The following is a 19990-nucleotide window of genomic DNA, read 5'->3' on the forward strand; positions in this document are numbered from 1 at the left end:
AGAAGGTAAAAGTTTAAAGAGGCAGTGTGCTGGGTGTGAGGGGTCCAGAGTGATTTTGGCAGCCCTTCTTATAAACTATAATTAAAAAATGTTAAATATATAAATGATTGCAAAAAAGTTAACAAACATGAGCACAAAGTTCTAAGAACGTTCTCAGACTTGCGAGAAAAACTGAGAATGTGAGCTTAAAATTGCTAGATAAAAACAGTTCTAAGGGAAAAAAAAGTGAGAACTGCAAGATATCTAAAATTTACAAGATTTAAACTTTCAAGAAGCTTTCAAGAAATATCTATTTTAAATGTTTAAATCTTGTTTATACTGGCTATAAACTTTATTAAAACTTTCAAACAGATTTTAAGAATCTTAAAGTGCTTCACAAACATGGCAACAGTAAAAAAACTATTTGAGAGACAGGACATTATTATATGCTATAATACAATTTAAAAACAAAAAATAATTGTAAAAAATCTGTATAGTCAATGAGTTCTGAACAAAAAAAGATTAATAATTTATATCAATATGCCAGAGAGAAAAGGTAGGTTTTACTTTTTTATATATTTTTAGTTTACGTATACAAGGTATTAATACTAACTATCATCAAAATTAAAAAAAATCATTTTATAAATGTTTATAAATCAGTCATTAGAGACTAAATTTACAACTTAAAGGAAAAAGTCAGAATTGTCAGATGAGATGGCGCTATATATTTTTCTTTTCATGCTGTCAGTCTAATTTGGTTCATTTTTGTCATTATCAGGAATGACAGAATCAAGGCTAAGTTTGTGGCGACAGATGGCGGAGTCACTAGAGTCTATCCCGCAAGGTTTATTACATTTTACATCTTCAGGAAAGCAATACCAAGCAGGTCTATGGCATTTTTGAGCATTTTTTAATTAATTTATTTTTTGCAGTGCTGGTACAGAATGGACCGGACAGGCCGAAACATATGAGTCCAGTTTCTACAAGAGAAGCTTGGACAATGATCTCTATGTATTTACACCACTGCCATTTACAGGAAATAGTATGTGTTTGTTTGTGGTAATTATATACAGTAAGCGTGTTTCGCTTCTCTTGCTGTATGATTTAACTGACATTTTCTGTCCTTACATTTCAGAAACTGAAGAGTCAGTTTTAGTGAGCAGAGCAATGGACTTGAGGATCGATGAATTTTGGCTAAAACCAGCAGGTGAGATTATGACAGTATAATGTTACTGTTTACCATAAACACATTCTGTAGTAGATAGTCACTGAACATTACAAAAAAGTATTTTATTAAGTCAACTAATGAAATGGCATATTGAGGTTTATCACACCTTAGTGGCCAATTCTATAAGCTAATAGACTTTCACAAGTAGATTTTCTGTTATCTTAAGCTATGTTTTGTGAGTAAAAGTCAGGAATAATCATTTCTTTTACCATGTGTGTTCTTCACTGTACCTGCTTAAATTCCATTAGAATTTATAATATTGGAATCAATTGAAACCACTTGACAATTATCAGTTTTTCAGTATTCTGCGAAATACACCTAATTTCTGTCCATGTATACCATCACAATAAAAATATAATATAATTATGCTTCTATAAATCTGTATATATATTTTTTTTTATGTGTTTTTGTTGTATTTTTTAGTTGTCGGTGTGAAACTGGATGTACAATCTTGGATGGAAAGCTTTATGAATACCACAATTACGCCTAAAGTGAGTGCAAACTATGGTATATTTTGAACTACGATAGATAGGAAATTGTCTAAAATGTCAATAAACAAAGATAATTAAATGATAAATAAAGCTAAATCAAAATAAATATATAATTTTATATACTAATAAATGCTACAGCTGACATAAGCACGTCATTATTTTTAAGTAAATTTTGCGAGAAGTGATGGCAAAGGGAAATATAAATGGAAAAGTGAACAGGCATAATTAAAATGCAATAATACTATCCCTAATGTTTGATGAAAAGCAATATTGATCTGTTTGTGTGATGCTAGTATGAATCTGTGTGTATCCTTTCTTTCCGCAGTGTGAAGGTGAAATATGTGGATGCAGAAGGAATGATGAGGTAAGATCAATTATACTCACCATTGTTCAAAAGCTTGGGTTCTGTAAGATTTTGTTATATTTTTGAAATAAGTCTCTTGCTCTTATACAGTAAAAATGGTAATACTGTCAAATATTGCTACAATTTATGCATGTACGGCATTTTTAGCATCATTAATCACATAATCCTTCAGCAATAGCTCTAATTGCATGGTTTACTTTTATGTGCATTTTTAAATATAGTTTAATTATTAGAAATGTCACATTTTATTTCAAATATAATGTTTTTATAACATAATGAAAAGTCTTTAGTTCTGCACTTACTGTCGCTTTAACTTTTGATTAGGACTTTTTTTTTCCAGAAAATGACAATTCAGAATAACAATCATTGTGATTTGTAAATCCGGTTTATTCCACCAAATATTATTTCCTAAGGGTATAGTTTTTTTCAGGCTGAATGTATATTGGTATTATTTTTAATTTCCCCAAACAGTAGTCTATATTACTATAAAACTGTATTAAACTTTCTCTCTAGTATCTGGACTGTGTTCTTCTAGACGATGGAGGATTCCTCGTCATGGCCAATCAGGATAAATACATTGATCGGGTGAGTCTCTCCAGCTTTTTGTGCAGTGTTTGCGATTGGGTAATCTTTTTTGATTTATTAAGTAATCGGTTTCTGTCTATGGGTGAAGATTATTTTGTTTTTCCGATTATTTATTTTTTGGCATACGTATATAGTTCGAAAGAAAAATGTGATGGTTTAAATTGGGGGCATGATGATTTTTTGGGGGACAAAGGGCAAAAAGAGTTGTACCTATGCTTTTGGGGCTTATAGCGTCTCGATTAAGAGTGGAGTTTGCATATCATAAGCTGGTAGATTCATTGCCAAAATGTATAGAAATATGAGAAATCATTAAAGTATTATGGCTGCATCCGAAACCGCATACTTCCATACTGTATAGTACGCTAAAATCAGTATGTGAGCTGAGTAGTATGTTTGAATTCATAGAATTCGAAAATCAGTATGCGAGAAGTACCCGGATGACCTACTACTTCCGGCGAGATTTTGAAATGCGCATCCCATGCACGTTGCGCTATCTCATGTTGCCCTGTAAAAGAATTCATGAATGGGAGTGAAGCGACGCAACTGATTTCGTTAAGTCATGTGATCATTTTAAAATGGCAGATGTAGTATGTCCGAATTCCATTCATACTGCTCACATTCATACTGTATAGAACCGACTTTTCTGATGGCCGAGTAGTATGTTTAAATTCAAATGCAGTACCTACTGAATAGTAGGTGGTTTTGGACACAGCCGTGGTTTGCTGAATGATGATGTGCTTTTTTGATGTTTTGAAAAGATGTTTTGAAAGATAAATAGTTTTAACTGTTATTAAATTGTAAAAATAAAGGTACAAAGTGCATTAAAACAAAAGCAATACAACAGTTTTGAACATGTAAAGATGTGACATTTGTAACGATGAGGAGTCAGTTGATCATGCTTTTTTACAGAGAAGAATATTTCAGACATTGGAAGTTTGTTTCAGGGTAATAGGAATAGTGTTTAGCCCAGAAATATATATTTGGTCCTAAAAATGTTCTCACAAAGAAGAAAAATATATACTTGATTAAGCGTATTAGCTATATGATTGACAAGAAAACAGAAATGAATAGGTGGAGTTCCAGTTGACCCCAATTTGGCCTTTTAGAACTTTAATAGCTGCAAGAATTAGAGCAGAGTTTTTATATTTTCACTTTTTATAAGCCAACAAGTAACTTAAAGGTTTTTAATGACATTTGGGGAATTGAGAACATTTTGAGCATCGTTGATGAATAAGAACATCTAATTATTTGGGTGTAAATTAATTATTTTAACGTCATTTCCTTTTTGTGTGCATTGGGATGTATTGGAATTTTTAAATTGTATATTTTAAGTATAATGTGCTAAATAATGGAGATGTAAAAGTCTACATCTACTCTTTTTCTCTATTCCCAAATCAAAACCTCTCCTTTTTTCCTCTATTCCACCTCCCCCTTGTTTGACCCCTGGAGGGAAGCGCCACCAAAGCCCACCTGCACCAGCAGAGAGTCAACGTTTAAAGTTCAGCTCAGCGAGGGAAAAAACCAATCAGACTGGAGTGTGTGCAGAATAAATCACACTGTGGGCAAACTCTCTAGGGGTCGGCTGGGACCCGCACGTTCATTACGAACCAGGATTTATATCGCCGCTGGACTGACTTATAGTCTCGGACGCACGCGCTCGTACATTCTTACGTCTAATATACCAGGCTGGATTTAACTATGTGTGTGTTCATAACAGTACCCAGAATGGGGGGTGGTTTTTAGCATTGGGGACACACTATTGGACTTCAGAGAGTTTCTGGGCCGACAGACGACTTTTTCTTTGGTTTAAGTTATGGTGATGCAGTAGGTTGTGCTAATAAGATTAAAGCATGGTGGGCTGCACACTGTTTAAAGACTCAGCATGTAGTTCACGGTGGGAGATTAATCTACCAGACAAAACAGAAAAAGAGATTACAAAGTTGTGAAATTTTTTACTTCGCAAAGTTGAAAGAATACTCATAAGGTTTCTGAGATAATACAATTTAGCAGAAAGTTGTGCAGGATTATTACACATTTAATTATTTTTAATTATATAGGTCTATTCCACAGAGTTATACACTATTTGTCCAAATTATGGGTGTGGTAAATACGTTGAGGGGGAAATGCCATTTATTTGCTGTATTATTTCTACTGATTTGTTTAAACACTATTAAACTATTATTTTTAAACTATTGTTTTTTTTTATTTATGCAAAATTATTCACTTTTTTATCAATCACTAAAGATATGATGCATTTGCTTTGTTCAATTATTAAAATAGCTACATAGAATCTGAAAATTATGCATGATTTATTTCTTTACATTTAATGTTTTTGCATTTTTAAGTCCACATGGGAGAATTTTGCACATTTCACCCAAGAATCAGTGTGAATTATTTTAAGAAAAAAGGCATACACATTTTATTTTATTTTATTTTATTTTATTTTATTTTATTTTATTTTATTTTATTTTATTTTATTTTATTTTATTTTATTTTATTTTATTTTTTATTTTATTTTATTTTATTTTATTTTATTTAGGCATTTAAAAAAGGGTATATATATATTTATTTATTTTTATTTTATTTTATTTTATTTATTTTTATTTTTTTGTATTAAATTTCATTAAATTAAATTTTATTTAATTTTATTTTATTTTAATTTATTTTATTTTGTTATTTTATTTTAGTACATACTAATATTGTGGCATTTTGATTTATGCAATTAAAAAAGATATACATCATTTATTTTGTTTTGTTTTGTTTCTTTTTTATTTTATTTTATTTAATTTTCTGTAATTTTCTTTAATTTTGTTTGATTACATGCCTTTTTGATTTAAGCATTTAAAAAGTGTATACATAATTTATTTTATTTATTTATTTATTTTTCTTGTCTTTTCTTTAATTTTCTTTAATTTAATTTAATTGTACTTTATTTTACTACATGCCAATATTGTGCCATTTTGTTTCCACAATTTAATTCCTTTTTAAGTTCTTTTAAATGTCCTTTTAAATCAATTATGCATAATTGTGGACATTTCCCCAACAGTCAAATGGCACAAAATCCAAAAAGTAGGCATATATAAAGTGTTTAGTTTTATTTTTCTATTCTTTTTTATTAGTTTATTTTACATACGTTATTTCCCTTCAAACAAAGCTTTGCTGACAAGGAATGAGATTCAGAAAGCTGCTCTGTGTCCTTCAGGTGCATATGTGTGTATTCAGAACTGTTTGTAGCTCATCTCAGGACATCTGCAAACCAAATGGAGGATAAACAAACATTTCATTGCTGGTTTAAATGATGTTAATTGAAAGCAAAAATAGCCTTTGTGTACGTTATTTGTCAGTTGGTGAATCTTCACAGTCTGTGCTTGTTGCTCTTTAAAGCAAATAATCATGAGGATAATTATTTTTGGGGTGGGGGTGGGTGGGGGAAGGGATAAAATGATCCTCAGAAGTAAACAAAATCATTGTTGTATGTGAAGTCATATTTACTATTCCTCTGCAGATTTCTTACTGAAAAATCCTGTCATTTTAATAGGAATCCACATAAAAGCATCCTTGAAGCTGTATAAAATAAACATTTTATTATTAATGGTAATTTCACCTAAAATGGTCATCTTGTCAGGCTCATAATTCTTAATAAGTATAATCCCTGTATAAAAATACCTTTTTCACTAGACGTGTGTTTGTGTGTCGTCTGTGTTTTCAGATCGGAGAGTTTTTTGGCGTGATTGACCCCAGCCTAATGAGAAATCTGATGAACGTTTCCCTGTTCTCTGTCAACATAACCTACGACTACCAGGCCCTTTGCGAACCCACCAGAGAATCTAAAGCCGCCGCTGGTCTGAGATCAGTCTATGTGGTGAGTGCAAGTCCATTTGTAAACCCAAACAAATGTGTTTAGCTTCAATCAGTAGTGGTGCATGATGTTTTAAAGGAACTCATTTTTAAACCCATTCAGTTGATCTCTGGGTCTGTCAGAATAACTTTTAGCTTAGGTTAGCATAGATTATTGAATCGGATTAGACTATTAGCATCTTGCTATAAAATTATTAGCTTCAACAAAAAATGAAAAGTTGCCATTTTCTAGTCCAATACAGTATGACTAGTAACTATAGGCTACTTGTACCCTGGTGTATTAATCAAGGAACTTTGCTGATGTACCATGGCTGCAGCAGGAGCAATGATATTATGCTGCACCTTAAAATTGGCTAACTTCTGTAAATATAACCACTGTGTCCACCTGCTTACACAAAAGTGTGCCTTGCAACCATTGAGGCATTTGAAAGTTACCTAAAGTAGCTGCAGACTATTTTCAGGTGCTGCGTAATATCATTGTATCTACTGCATCCATAATATCATTGTCTCTACTGCATTATTGCACCAGAATGAGAGTATAGTTCCTAGTCATATCAGCCTAGAAAATAATGCTTCATTTTTATGTTGTTCTTGTTGTTCACAATTTAATTACAAAAGTGTCAAGCTTTAAATAGAAAAATTATTGAAACTAATTGGACATTTTTGTGCGAGATGCTAATGGTCTAATCTGATTCAATGATCTATGCTAAGCTAAGCTAAAAGTGCTCCTGCCAGACCCAAAGATTGACAAAATGGATCCAAAAATGGTAAAACTCAACTGTTTAACTGTAGGGGAGTTGTAAAATGAACCTATTTTCTAAATAAGTGTTCCTGTAAACATGTTTTGGCCAAGAAATCATCTATAAAACCGAATTTGCTTACATAACACATTTCCCTCAGACTATAAAGTTTAGTCATGCTGTTAGTGAAGTTCATGTTAAGCTGATAAGTTAAGCTCACGATTGTCTCTCTGATCTGTGTGACTAGAGTTTTGACTAAATCGTTCAAATCACGCAGTCGAGCATGAATCACCACAAAGAGAGACACTTCCTCTCTCATGCTAATCATTGCAGCGTGTGCGGCGGCTAATCGTCCCCCGAGCGCGTTAGTTTAGCCTTGTTTGTGGATTTATGCTTGCATCTGCTGAGCTTTCGTCTAATATCTCCCGTATTGTTTGGCAGCGGGTCCTTTCTGTCTGGCAGGGTCATGATAGATTGTTCTTGCCAATGAAAATCAGGATGTTTTGGAGATTCTCAGCTCCGGATATGCAACTTGCAAAGTTAGGCAAGAATGTCTGAGGGAGTTTAAAGTGCCACCTTGTCATTAAAAGACTTTTTCTCCCCATTTAGTTGTATTCTTTGGCAATTTATTTACATTATGTAATACATTTTTTGTTTGTTTTGTTTTTTAATTTCTGTATATTTTAATATTCATAAAAAATTTTACTTAAAAAATAAGTAAGCCTGTTTTAACTTAGAATTGTTAAGTCGTTTACAGTGTATAAAAACTTTAAAGGTCTTTACTGTATATCAAAACCATTCAGAATACAGATAGAACCTTATAATTACAAAGTGTTGCTATGTCATTTGCAGTAGTTTATGCTTGTTGATTTTGGAGGCGATATGGTACATCACTAAGATGGTTTCAGTGTTCTAGAACTTATTGTGTCAGTTTATTTTATGATTTATTTAGCATTTTATTGTGTTAGTTTAATTATGTCTTGTTTGGCTCTTTTAGCCCACCATAGCTGATATCCTGAACATTGGTTGGTGGGCTTCTGCAGCAGCCTGGTAAGTGTAAAAGTGTTTTTGAAATAATGCAAACTGATATTCATTTAACAATGCTGTCAAAACAGAGAGAATCCAAAACAAACATGTCCAATGGCATCTATGATTTTACATGAATTGGTCACATGACTAAAAATGCATCATCCTCCATTTTCACAGTCCACACTGCGACATGAAAACAGCTTGTTCACATTATTTTGAAAATGTAAAAAAAAAAAAAAACTTAAATGAAAACAAATTAGTGTGAACAGTCTAAATGCACGGATCTAATGTACTGATATACATTCAATTTTCTCACAGTTGTTTTGGTTCAATTGGGACATTTTCCTAAAACTGTATGAATTTCTTTTATTTCTTGAACATAGACCAATAAACGGCCAATAAACGACTTTATATTGAATAGTGATAAAATTTATGTAAATGACAATGATAAGCTCTGGATTTTTTACTATATATTGATCTAAGAACCAATCACACAGCAGAAATGTGCAACAACAGGAATGTAGAAGTGTGTTAATATTAGAGATGTACCAAATTTTCGGCCACCGAAAATTTATTGGCTGAAAATGTTAGGCCATTTAATGGACCTTGTAATTTTTGTGGCTTCAGTCGTTGTTGGGCTACTCTTTTAAATCTGAAAGCATTAACAATTTTTATCAAAATATATATTGCTATCGTTCAATATTGAAAATAATTATCGAGATTGCATTTTTTCCAAATTGCCCAGACCTACTTGAACACAGAAGTTGTTTTGAAGAATTTTAGTAACCAAATGGTGACCATCAATTTCCACTAAAAAAAAACAAAAGAACAACCTAAATTAATCCCATATTGTATTAGTCTCGAAGTGTTGCAAACATGTCTATCTAGTGTGTACACATAAAAAAACTATGGGAAAATAGTGTAGTGCAATGGAAAAACTTATTGTGTGTACCGCACCTAAGTCTGTAACCTGTGCAGATATTTTTGGGGGGCAAAATCAAAATTTCTTATTACCTAAGTGGGTCCAATGTTGTTTCTGACTTTTTTTTACATTTATTCTTAACATAATAATTTTTTCTTTTTATTTCTCCAGGTCAATAATGCAGCAGTTGTTCGTCAGCATCACATTTCCTAATTTCCTTGAGGCAGGTAAGAACGTGACATTCGTAATTAATTGATAGGAAACGATGATTAAGCCATTGCAATCTGGCAGGCGTTTGTTTGTTTTATCGTCTGGTAAACTGCCAAAACTTCACTACTAATGAGTGTTAATTCATGGACATATAAAGCAGGACCACATATTGTGTTTCAGAAAGTCAACGATAATAAAAATATGTACTGAGCACAGTGTCAAGTTTCGAGTGAATGCGGTGTGGCTTGGAAAATGTAGATTTTAACTGTTATTTTATATTTTTTTAATAGCTCATTGACTTGGCAGTGGGTATTATTTAGGCTCTGAGTTTCAAACAATGACAATTCAATTGTGTTTTGTTCACAGTGGACGTAAGTGATGAGTCTGAAACACCTTCTAAAGAGAGTTGCATTAAAGAGCAGACGCAGTATTTCTTCGACAGCAATGACACAACTTTTAAGGGGACTGTTGATTGTCAGAACTGCTCCAGGTAAAATTCAAACAGAAAATTGCACCTAGAATTTTATCATAGAGGAAAAAATAAAATAAAGTCAATCCTGCTTGTTTATTTGTTTATTTAGATTGCACATCATGTAATGTATTATTACAATTTTCATTCATTCATTTTCTTTTCGGCTTAGTCCCTTTATTAATCCGGGGTCGTCACAGCGGAATGAACCGCCAACTTATCCAGCACATGTTTTACGCAGCGGATGCCCTTCCAGCTGCAACCCATTTTAAAATGTACATTTTTTTAGAAAATGCCCCTGACGGTGAGAAGAAGGATACCGATATAGTCTTGGAAAACTAGGAAATTACATTAATGTTTTCCTGTGTTTATGGAACTGTGTTTTTTAACTTCATAATGTATAACTTTTTATATTTTTGAGCATGAAACTTCCTCTTTTATCACAGTAAAGCCCAAAGTGCCTACTTTCCAATCATACTAATTTGTGTTTGTAGCTTACTAGGGTCAAGAACTGTTACTATTTAAAGTGAGGTAGGTGTAAATCCCCAAAAGTGAACTCTGGCGAACAGGTTAAAGTCATTTTTAGTTGATTAACAGCCCCGATTGATGACCGAGGTTGTCTTTTTACACTTGAACTAGGCTGATTAGTTTGTGTATATTTTTGTTTTCAGGCAGTTTATAGCTGAAAAGCTTATGAAGACAAATCTGGTGCTTATTGTTGCTGATACAGAGATGTGCAGCCAGATGTGTGAGGAAAAACCATTTTCCCAAGAAGAAAAGCCTTGTATCCTTTATAGACATGCAAACAAACTGAGGCACACAATGATGATAGCACATCGACTCACTCTCAATGTTAGAAAGTTCAGTAGTGGGTAACTGAAAGTTTTTTCGGGAACAAGATATCTGTGTCACATCGCATCGCATCTTTAAGGTAAAAACACAACCTTTGTCTGGTTGTTTTTTGCTTATCGGTTCATCCGGACAGCTGATTTCAGTGGAAAAACGATTGACCAGTTCTTGAGTCATTACCCGGCATCATTACCAGTCATTATCTTATCAAATATTCCGTTTTGCTTGGAAATACATCACAAATGGTGGTAAAATGGGTTGCAGAGTTTTTATCTTGACTGTCTAGTGGTATTCTCTATCAGGCTAAAGACTACTTTGCTATTTTATCTTCCATTGTTTTCCTTTTATATAAGCTACCTTACAGCGCTTTAGGGTTCAACCTTCTGGGTTCCAATGATTCATGGAATTTCTTTAATATGATGGGATTTTAAAAAGTCTATTCCAGATATTGAAATCAAGGGAAATTTATATTTTTATCACTGTGTTTCAGATGTTTTGTCTGTGAAGATGAGCATTTCTATATTAGAATTTAATGTTATTTCAAATAAAAACAATGCAGATGACGTGGCAGGAATTTGAACAGTGTCTTGGCTGGACAAAATCTATGGGAAATCTGCAGAAATGTAATTTTTTTTTTTAAATTCCATTTCGATTTAAATATACAGCAGAATTATTAGCCCTCCTAAATTATTAGCCCAATTAATTATTATAACTAATTTCTAATTGCTGATTTTTTGTCACAAGACACTATATTCAGCTTAAAGTGCAATTTAAATGCTTAACTAGGTCATTAGGTTATTTAGGCAAGTTAGGGTAATTAGGCAAGTCATTGTTTAATATGGTTTGTTCAGTAGACAATAGAAAACAAATATTGCTTAAGCAGGCTTATAATATTCATTAAAAAAAACTGTGAAAGATTGAAATATACTCAATTAAACATCCTTTGGAAAATATTTGAAAAAGAAAAACATATCCCAGAAGGGCTAATAAATTTGACTTCAATGTACATTTTTTTTTACTCACATAAACATGATTGCACTGCATCTTAGCTTTCTTGTTTTTCTCAAGTGCATGATGTCTTTAAGTCTTTAAATACTGAATGTTAGATGAAACTATGACAAATGAAACTGTCAAATCTGTGATGGAACTTCCAACAATAGTTGGCTAATGCTGCTTTTGGGAGTCACACCCTAGGTTGGTTACTTATACATATTAGCATGCTATTTCTGCTGATTTGAATCCTGAACTTGATCTCTCAGCCCCTGGTCCAGATCCCTGCATGATATCGCAGAGCCCACGGTATCGGAAAGGTCCGACGGAATGCTTTGACAACAACGCCAATGTAAGTCACCCAAACACCTTCTTTCTGAAAACTCAAATTACTTCATGTGCATCTTGCCTGGATCTCAAGTGCTGCTCTGTTCTACTAAAATGGCTGTTTTTTCTGCTCTCATTTCAATCATTGGCTGATATCTACCACACTGAGACTTTAAATGCCATAACTGAGGCAGAATTAATGTAAATTAACTCTGATATTTGTCTCTGTGTGATAGATTTTGGATTAGTAGAGCTTGGCTTTGTTGTAATCTCGCATAAACATAGTTTTCATGGCTAAAATAATGTGGACGCCATCTTGTAACTGAATAGTTTTTCATTCAGAAGTGCATAGAGATAAAACATAGATATACAATTATGTTCATGAAGGATTAAAGAGCCTAAAAATAATGTAGTAGAACATTTTTGGATGAATTTAAGTAACTTTTAATTTTGAATTTAAATGTTCAGTGAACAGAAATGAGTGTGCTATTTAGACGTCCACATACTTTTGGCCAACTAGCTTGTGTTTTTTTTTAACCACACATTCACTTTCTTCTCTAAATACTCTCTTTTTACTTACTGTATTAATGCCTTTTGTTTCCGAGCACTTCTTTGGTGTTGCTTAAACTTCTGACTGTCAGACATTTTTCTGCATGACTCTTCCTCTCTCTTTCTCTCCTGCTGTGTATTTGGCTGTGTAATGTACATTAGGATGAGGCCATGTGTAGGAGAAATGCAGGCTCTCCACTGCTCTCCTCTCTCCTCATGTTACTGCTGCCAGTGTTCATGTGCTGTCTCGGGTCAGTCCATCTCTCTCTCTCTTTCTCTCTCTATCTCTTTCTCTCTCTGTCTCTCTATCTCTGATCTACTACTTCAGCAAATTAGCTGCTAAAACAGCACAGGTTATGCAAATTAGCAAGGCTCTCAGGAGATAAAATTAAATTTTTTCCTGTTTTTTTTTTGTCTAATATATCTTCTCTTTCTGCCATGCTTGTATTGCTTAATTGTTGCTTCTTGCATTAATTTTGGACTAATTCACTAACACATTGTTCTAATAAATAAATTATTAACAACACAATGGAGAATATTTTATACTATTAGGTAGTTGTCTGAGATCATTAATAAAATAATATTTGAATTGAGTGTAGTTGCATTCCTGCAATGAGCATATGACAAACTAATAATATATTATATTTTGTTTACAAATATTGTTTCCCTTTATTCTGGATGTATATTATTAGACAATAAATAAATAAAACATATACTTATTTACACAATGTATACAACTGCAAAATGTAACCAATGTAGTCACTGATTATAGTGTACAGAAGATTTGTTTTGTATGTGTTTTAATCCATAAATACATAAGTAATTAAAAATAATTACATTTTAAAAAGCCTAAATTTCTGATTTAAATAGGGATAATTTATTTGTGTATATATATATATATATATATATATATATATATATATATATATATATATATATATACATATATATATATATATATATATATACATATATATATATATATATATATATACATATATATATATATATATATATATATATATATATATATATATATATATATATATATATATATATATATATATATATACATATATATATATATACATATATATATATATACATATATACACAAAAATAAATTACCCCTATTTAAATCAGAAATTTAGGCTTTTTAAAATGTATATATATATATATATATATATATATATATATATATATATATATATATATATATATATATATAAATGCAATACTGTGTAATAACTGATTACATGCAGGGGCACCGCTGGGAGGACGATTCTAAGGGCCCACGCCATTTTGGGGCCTCCAGAGTTACTATTAGGGGGCCCAACCACCAGTGCTTAATTTGTAAATGAATAATTCCCGGAACAAAACCAGGAAATAAAAGTTACCGTGACCGATGTCCACCACACAATTTCAGTTTTCCCGTAACATGATGTGATTAAACAGTGATAGTGCAAAAAAAGAGCATCACATTTCTGAATGGTCTTTAATTATTTTGTGCCATACAACTTTATAGGTCAGTCATGGATAACAAAAACATAACTAACATAAATCGTATGAACTATCACTATTCAGTTCACTTCACTATTATGTGCCAAGTGAAAAAAAAAATTATTAGACTCACTCTGTCTAATCTTCAAGAGCTCACAGTTACCTGTTTTCTGGCTGAGTTGAGATCGATTTGCTTCTGTCTCCCACTATCCTGATCCATTCATGCGATTCATCGTATTTCATCTTCTTGATATCTCTTTTGATCAGGCTCATTATCAGATTTACTTGTGGTTTTAAAAAATAAAAATATAGGTGACTGCCGCTTTGCCATTTTAAAAATGCAAATATATATAATATTTTGCAGTTTTATTTGTGTGTGAAACAATCACCAACCAGTTGAGGTGATTGTAAACATAAGAAAGCCGATTGGCTGAAAATATTGTTAAACGTGACTTTTGCTTTAACTTGCGCATGGTGACTACCGTCATGTGTGTGCGCAAACACAATCCACACAGCCTTAGCTTGCACTCATTCACATTTTTTCTATTTCTGTCTCTCACACACATGTAGGTATTTACTACACACAAGTTAATGCCGGATCCATTAAAATAAATACGGGAAAGCAAAACATTAATATCTGACATTTTCTGGAACAGGATCTGGGAAGATCCGGCTCAAATTAAGCATTGCCCACCACCCCACCCCCCGTACAGGCCAGCGGCACCCCTGATTACATTTAGATCAATTTTTCAATTTTTTTTTTCCTTTCTCAAAAATGCTACTGTGTCTAACTGCTGTCATTATTTTTTTATATCCACAATATAGAATGTCTTGTAAAATCATATGTGATCCATGCTTCTAGCTCTGAAGGAGAAAAAAGCATGTTAGGTCAAATGTAATCTAAAAGTAATCCGAAAGTAGTTGATGTTACTGATATGACATTTTCAACCAAGGCTCATTCTGATTACTCACCCCTATATACATTTTTGGAGAGAGCAAAATACGTCCCAGGAGCTACGTTTTTGTTTTTGCGAGTCCACAAGATGCCTCTAGGTACGACTGCCATTCACACCTGCTGTTCTCACATAAATCCACCAGATGTTGCTGTCGACTGACTGACTGATCCCCGACCCTTTTTCTTCCCTAAACCCAACCAATAATGTTTTCAAAAGCACAGATTGACACACCCACCCCCTTCCCTAAATCCAACCACAGTGTTTAAAAAGCAATTCAAAAAAAGAAAAGCCCCCTGACTTTTACCACGTTTTTTGATTTTACCACATTCTCACCCTGTTATTTACTTGTTTATTTATTTTTTTATTTTTGGATTATGTTTTTGTCTTACCTGCTTTCTGGAACCGTTCTTCACCACACCCGAACCCCGTTGTCACGGTCAACTCCACTCTGCATGCGCCTCAAGTCTGCCGGCATACATGTCGAGCTACCGTACAAACTAGTAACAGCGGAAAAGCTGTCTATACGGAGGTAATCGATCAGCTGGTAAGCGAGAAAAGAAACAGCATCATTCCGCCCAGTAGCATTCGTTTTAAAGATGAAATGCAGCCATACGTAGTTCTGGCTACATATTTTGCAATCTTCAGAAATGTATATAGGGCTACGTTTTCAGAATGATTTTCTATCATATCGTTTGTAACCAGTAACATACTGGATTCGATTTGTACGTAACCTACCCAGCCCTGTATATGTAAAAACTATGTGGTATTTATCTACAGTATTTACGCAACCAAATTTTACTTCAAATCATCTGTCAAATGAGATCGCACCATTAATTCTCCAGCAAACTTACAGGCTTTCTTTTATCATCATTGCATCAGGAAAATAATGAGCCATGTGGAGGGGCATCAGGTCTGACTCCATCTCTCGTGTCCATGGGCATCCTCCAGCTGCTGCTGCTCTGGCTTCTGATTGGACGAGGACACTGCCTCTCGTGACCTCATCACACAGAGAAGCCACCACACCCCCTGTACGATGCCAAAACACAGACCACATCTGAACGCTCATTCGGACTCGGCCCAGCACATGGAGGGAGATCCTTTGACCCAGGAAGTACAAAACCGACACCTCGATCACTCACAGTCTATAAGGTCAAAGTAGGTCAGCGATGATAAATGAGCAGCGAACTTTGACATTTGGCCTCTGAGGTCGGACTCTCTCCACATGAGCGACAGGGTGGGCAGGTTTACCTGGGTGGGCGTATGTCTACATCCCGCCTTTATAACAAAAAAGTAATGATCCAATTGCAACACTGCCAACCAAAGTTTTGCCCTTTACCGGTCTGATGCCTTTTTGTCCTCCGATATATTTACACGGCTAATTTCCTCAGAATTACAAACTGTTTATATGTGACTTTTACGGCCTTGTCATTGAGATATTTAATGGAGCCCTCCGGGTCACCTCAGAGTCCAACCTTCTTTGTGGTCTGCAGCCCATTACTGAAAAAAAGGGGGACAAATGAGCAAACAACCCAATGGAAAAAGTTTTGTTTTTCCCAGTGGTGTCCACCTTTGTGCCTCGAGAATATCGGTTTCATTTCCGACTGAACAATCCCTCCCTCCTTCTCTTCATTCGATACCCGTATTCGCTATCTCATGCTCATTTTTAGTGCATTAAAACGTGCACCGCTGCCAAACGTTACCTTGTGTGTATGTGTGTGGTCTTGCTGTACTTTGCACTTGATGCCAAGCAGGTCGTGTGGCCAAACGAGCCCTTTAGTACTTATTTAGGGCTGATTCAATCGCGTACAGGCCTTTAAACTCGCAAAGTTGTGTCCTGGTTGTGAATATGAAGAGAAGATCTTGTATTTGCATGTGTTTTTTTTGTTTGTTTAAGGCTACGTTTACACGACAGTTCCAACTGTTTTATTTGTTTCGGCCATTCGTTAACATCGTTAACAGCATTTTTGGTGCTCGAAAATGAAAAGATTTGACAATGGGTTTTAAAGTGAACATTTTTGACAATTATGTCCTTATTTTCTCATTATAAACAACAGAAGAGAGAATCTGTAAAAACAGCGATGTCATGCACTTGAATAGTGATGCACTGATATGGACATTTTGGCTGATTACTAATAACTCTTTATATTTAAAAGCTGATAACTGAGAAAAAAGAAAATAAAGTTATTGATATGTGTTTGGAAAGTTTGGCCGATACTAATAACTGTTAAATCTTCATATTTTAAAGCCAATAATCAATATATAGGCTGATTATTAATTCTGGATATGGAAAGTTTGTGTGAACCCTTATAACTCTATAATTGGAAACCGATAATCATTATATAGACAGATAAATACAATTATTGATATTAAAATTTAAATTTTGAGTGAGACCAGATAACTTTTCATATTTGTAATCTGATAATCAACATATAGGCTGATTATTAATTATGGATATGTGAAGTTTGTGTGAAGCCTCGTAACTCATTATAATTGGAAACCGATAATCATTATATAGACCGATAAATAAAATTATTGATATTAAAATTTAAATATTGGGTGAGGCCAGATAACTTTTCATAATTATAATCTGATAATCAATATATAGACTGATTATTAATTCTGGATATGGAAAGTTTGTGTGAAGCCTTGTAACTCTTTATAATTGGAAACCGATAATCATTATATAGACTAATAAATACAATTATCGATATTAAAATTAAAATATTGGGTGAGACTAGATAACTCATCATAATTATAATCTGATAATCAGTATATAGGCTGATGAATACAATTCTTGCTATGAATATTGAAATTTTGTGTGAGACACAATAATTCTTTAGATTTGGAAACCGATATCTATATAACCGATAAATCTATATTTGTCGATAAATACAATTCTTGACATGAATATCAAATTTTAATATGAAACCCAATAATTCTTCATATTTGGAAGCAGTTTCCGATATATAGGTTCATAAATACAGTTATTGACATTTTGGGTGAGAACCGATAATCCTTTATGTCTGGAAATTGATAATAAATAAGGGCAAACCTTGATTACAAATTAACCAACAATTGATTTTGTTATTGGGCAGATAATGATAAAATAACAAATTGGCATATATCGGCTGATATATATATATATATATATATATATATATATATATATATATATATATATATATATATATATATATATATATATATATAGTTGCTGATGTGTTGTTTATCACTATTATGTGTTCAGTCCAAAACGATCACACGGCAATCTATAAGTTTTTGATTTAGTGGCTAATTCATAATCATACGATCTCATTCGTAAAATTTAGCACGAGTTGCTTATCCCCAATTACGGTTGGGTTTAGGGGTGGGGTTGGGTGCCATGCTGCCTTTTTAAAAACATACATTCGTACGAATTAGCCACTAAACTGTCAAAACATAAAATACTTACGTTTCCTCGTGAGATCAGGCTGGTTCAATCTATACATATACATGAGTACTGGACAACAAAAACAACATTAGTTTAATACAGGACCATTTGTACACAGACACACAATGTTTCTTTATTAAGTGACATCACCAACTACTGGTCTGGCATGCATATTATAGCATGTTCGGTCATTTTCACAGATCTCTATGACTTAAAAAAAAATTCACATAATTTTTGAGTGCATTAATGTCTTGTAAACGCACCCTAATGTTGTTTAAGTTATTTAAATGAGCGAGGAGTTTTCTGCTGTATGTTAAATGTTTTCTGTGCTATATTTAATGTATGCGTGTGGAATATTCAAAAACTAAAGGGTGAAAGCCAAGCGTTTATGACATAGTTGCTCTTTCCCACATTTTAATATCATCTGGAGAGCTTGAAAGGGTGGAAAGAAAATCATCTAATGTTTACAGATATTTTGAGACACTCGAGAGTTTTTGTAAGAAATGTTGCCCCTGCTTGAGTTGTCTTTCAGGAGTCTCTGACGTGTCGTTTTTCACTTTTATGTCAGAGGCTGAAATTCTGTCAGCCTTTCTTTCCTGTCAACGTGCCTTGTTATAAGTGGTTACTTATAAAGTTGAAGTGAAGGAATATCACAATGTGCAATCTGACCCTGGTCGCTCTGTGGAGAAACGCTAAATATCATCATTTGGATCTGACTAACGAAACTTCCCGTCCCTTTAAGAGATCCTGACTGCTTCTTTGTGCCTCGATGAAATCTGGGCCACAATCCAAGCTTTAAGGAATAATTAAGATTTTGAGAAGAGACAAGAATAATAATGTAAGCCCTGAACCGCAGACAAAATCAACCTGTTTTTTTCAATAGTTTCTAGGGTTTTTTTTGTTTGTTTATAATGACAACAATAATATCTATTATTATTATTATTATTATTATTATTATTATTATTATTATTATTATTATTATTATTATTATTATTATTATTATATCTATTGTTACCGTTTTATTGCAGTCAATAATATTATGGTTCAGAGTTTCTGTAAATAATAATAATAATAATAATAATAATAATAATAATGTGACTGATTATAAATACTTGTTTTGTTTGTGGAAAAGCGAAGTATTTCTTTGTATTTATTTGAATTCAATGAGTACATAATTGTATTTTTTATTTATTTATTTTATTTTATTATTTTATAAATGAGGAAGGGGGCTGGTTCTTGGCAAATACTCAATATATTCAATGTGCAATTGATTTATAAAGTGTATTTGAAGTACTCAGTTAAGAGCAGATATCTGCACATTATTACTGTCCACCGAACCTCATTTGTATTGTTTTTAGCTTAGTGTGTATATATGTACAACATTTTTTTTTGCCTCTGTCATCACTGATTACCATTGTTGTGTTCTTACTCATTTTAGAAACTTAGACAAACAGAAAATTAAAAGACATGAAGCTATATATTCTTGAGATGAAAGGCGAACGACTTCACGCATC

General features: G+C 33.0%; 1 protein-coding gene across 1 annotated transcript in view; it reads left to right on the forward strand.

The window, feature by feature from the left end:
- Positions 1–16745, forward strand: part of cacna2d1a (calcium channel, voltage-dependent, alpha 2/delta subunit 1a) — a 116083-nt gene extending 99338 nt beyond the window's left edge. The window contains exons 26-38 of the mRNA XM_056455625.1: positions 758–823; positions 912–1021; positions 1115–1186; positions 1631–1698; positions 2024–2062; positions 2576–2647; positions 6357–6509; positions 8243–8295; positions 9368–9423; positions 9773–9896; positions 10547–10659; positions 11984–12066; positions 15926–16745. Of these exons, the coding sequence (XP_056311600.1) occupies positions 758–823; positions 912–1021; positions 1115–1186; positions 1631–1698; positions 2024–2062; positions 2576–2647; positions 6357–6509; positions 8243–8295; positions 9368–9423; positions 9773–9896; positions 10547–10659; positions 11984–12066; positions 15926–16042 (1126 nt within the window). The 3' untranslated portion in view covers positions 16043–16745. The remainder of the gene's footprint in view (positions 1–757; positions 824–911; positions 1022–1114; positions 1187–1630; positions 1699–2023; positions 2063–2575; positions 2648–6356; positions 6510–8242; positions 8296–9367; positions 9424–9772; positions 9897–10546; positions 10660–11983; positions 12067–15925) is intronic.
- The last annotated feature ends 3245 nt before the right edge of the window (positions 16746–19990 follow it).

The sequence above is a fragment of the Danio aesculapii genome, chromosome 4 (genome assembly GCF_903798145.1).
Source record: "Danio aesculapii chromosome 4, fDanAes4.1, whole genome shotgun sequence".
NCBI classification, from domain to species: domain Eukaryota; kingdom Metazoa; phylum Chordata; class Actinopteri; order Cypriniformes; family Danionidae; genus Danio; species Danio aesculapii.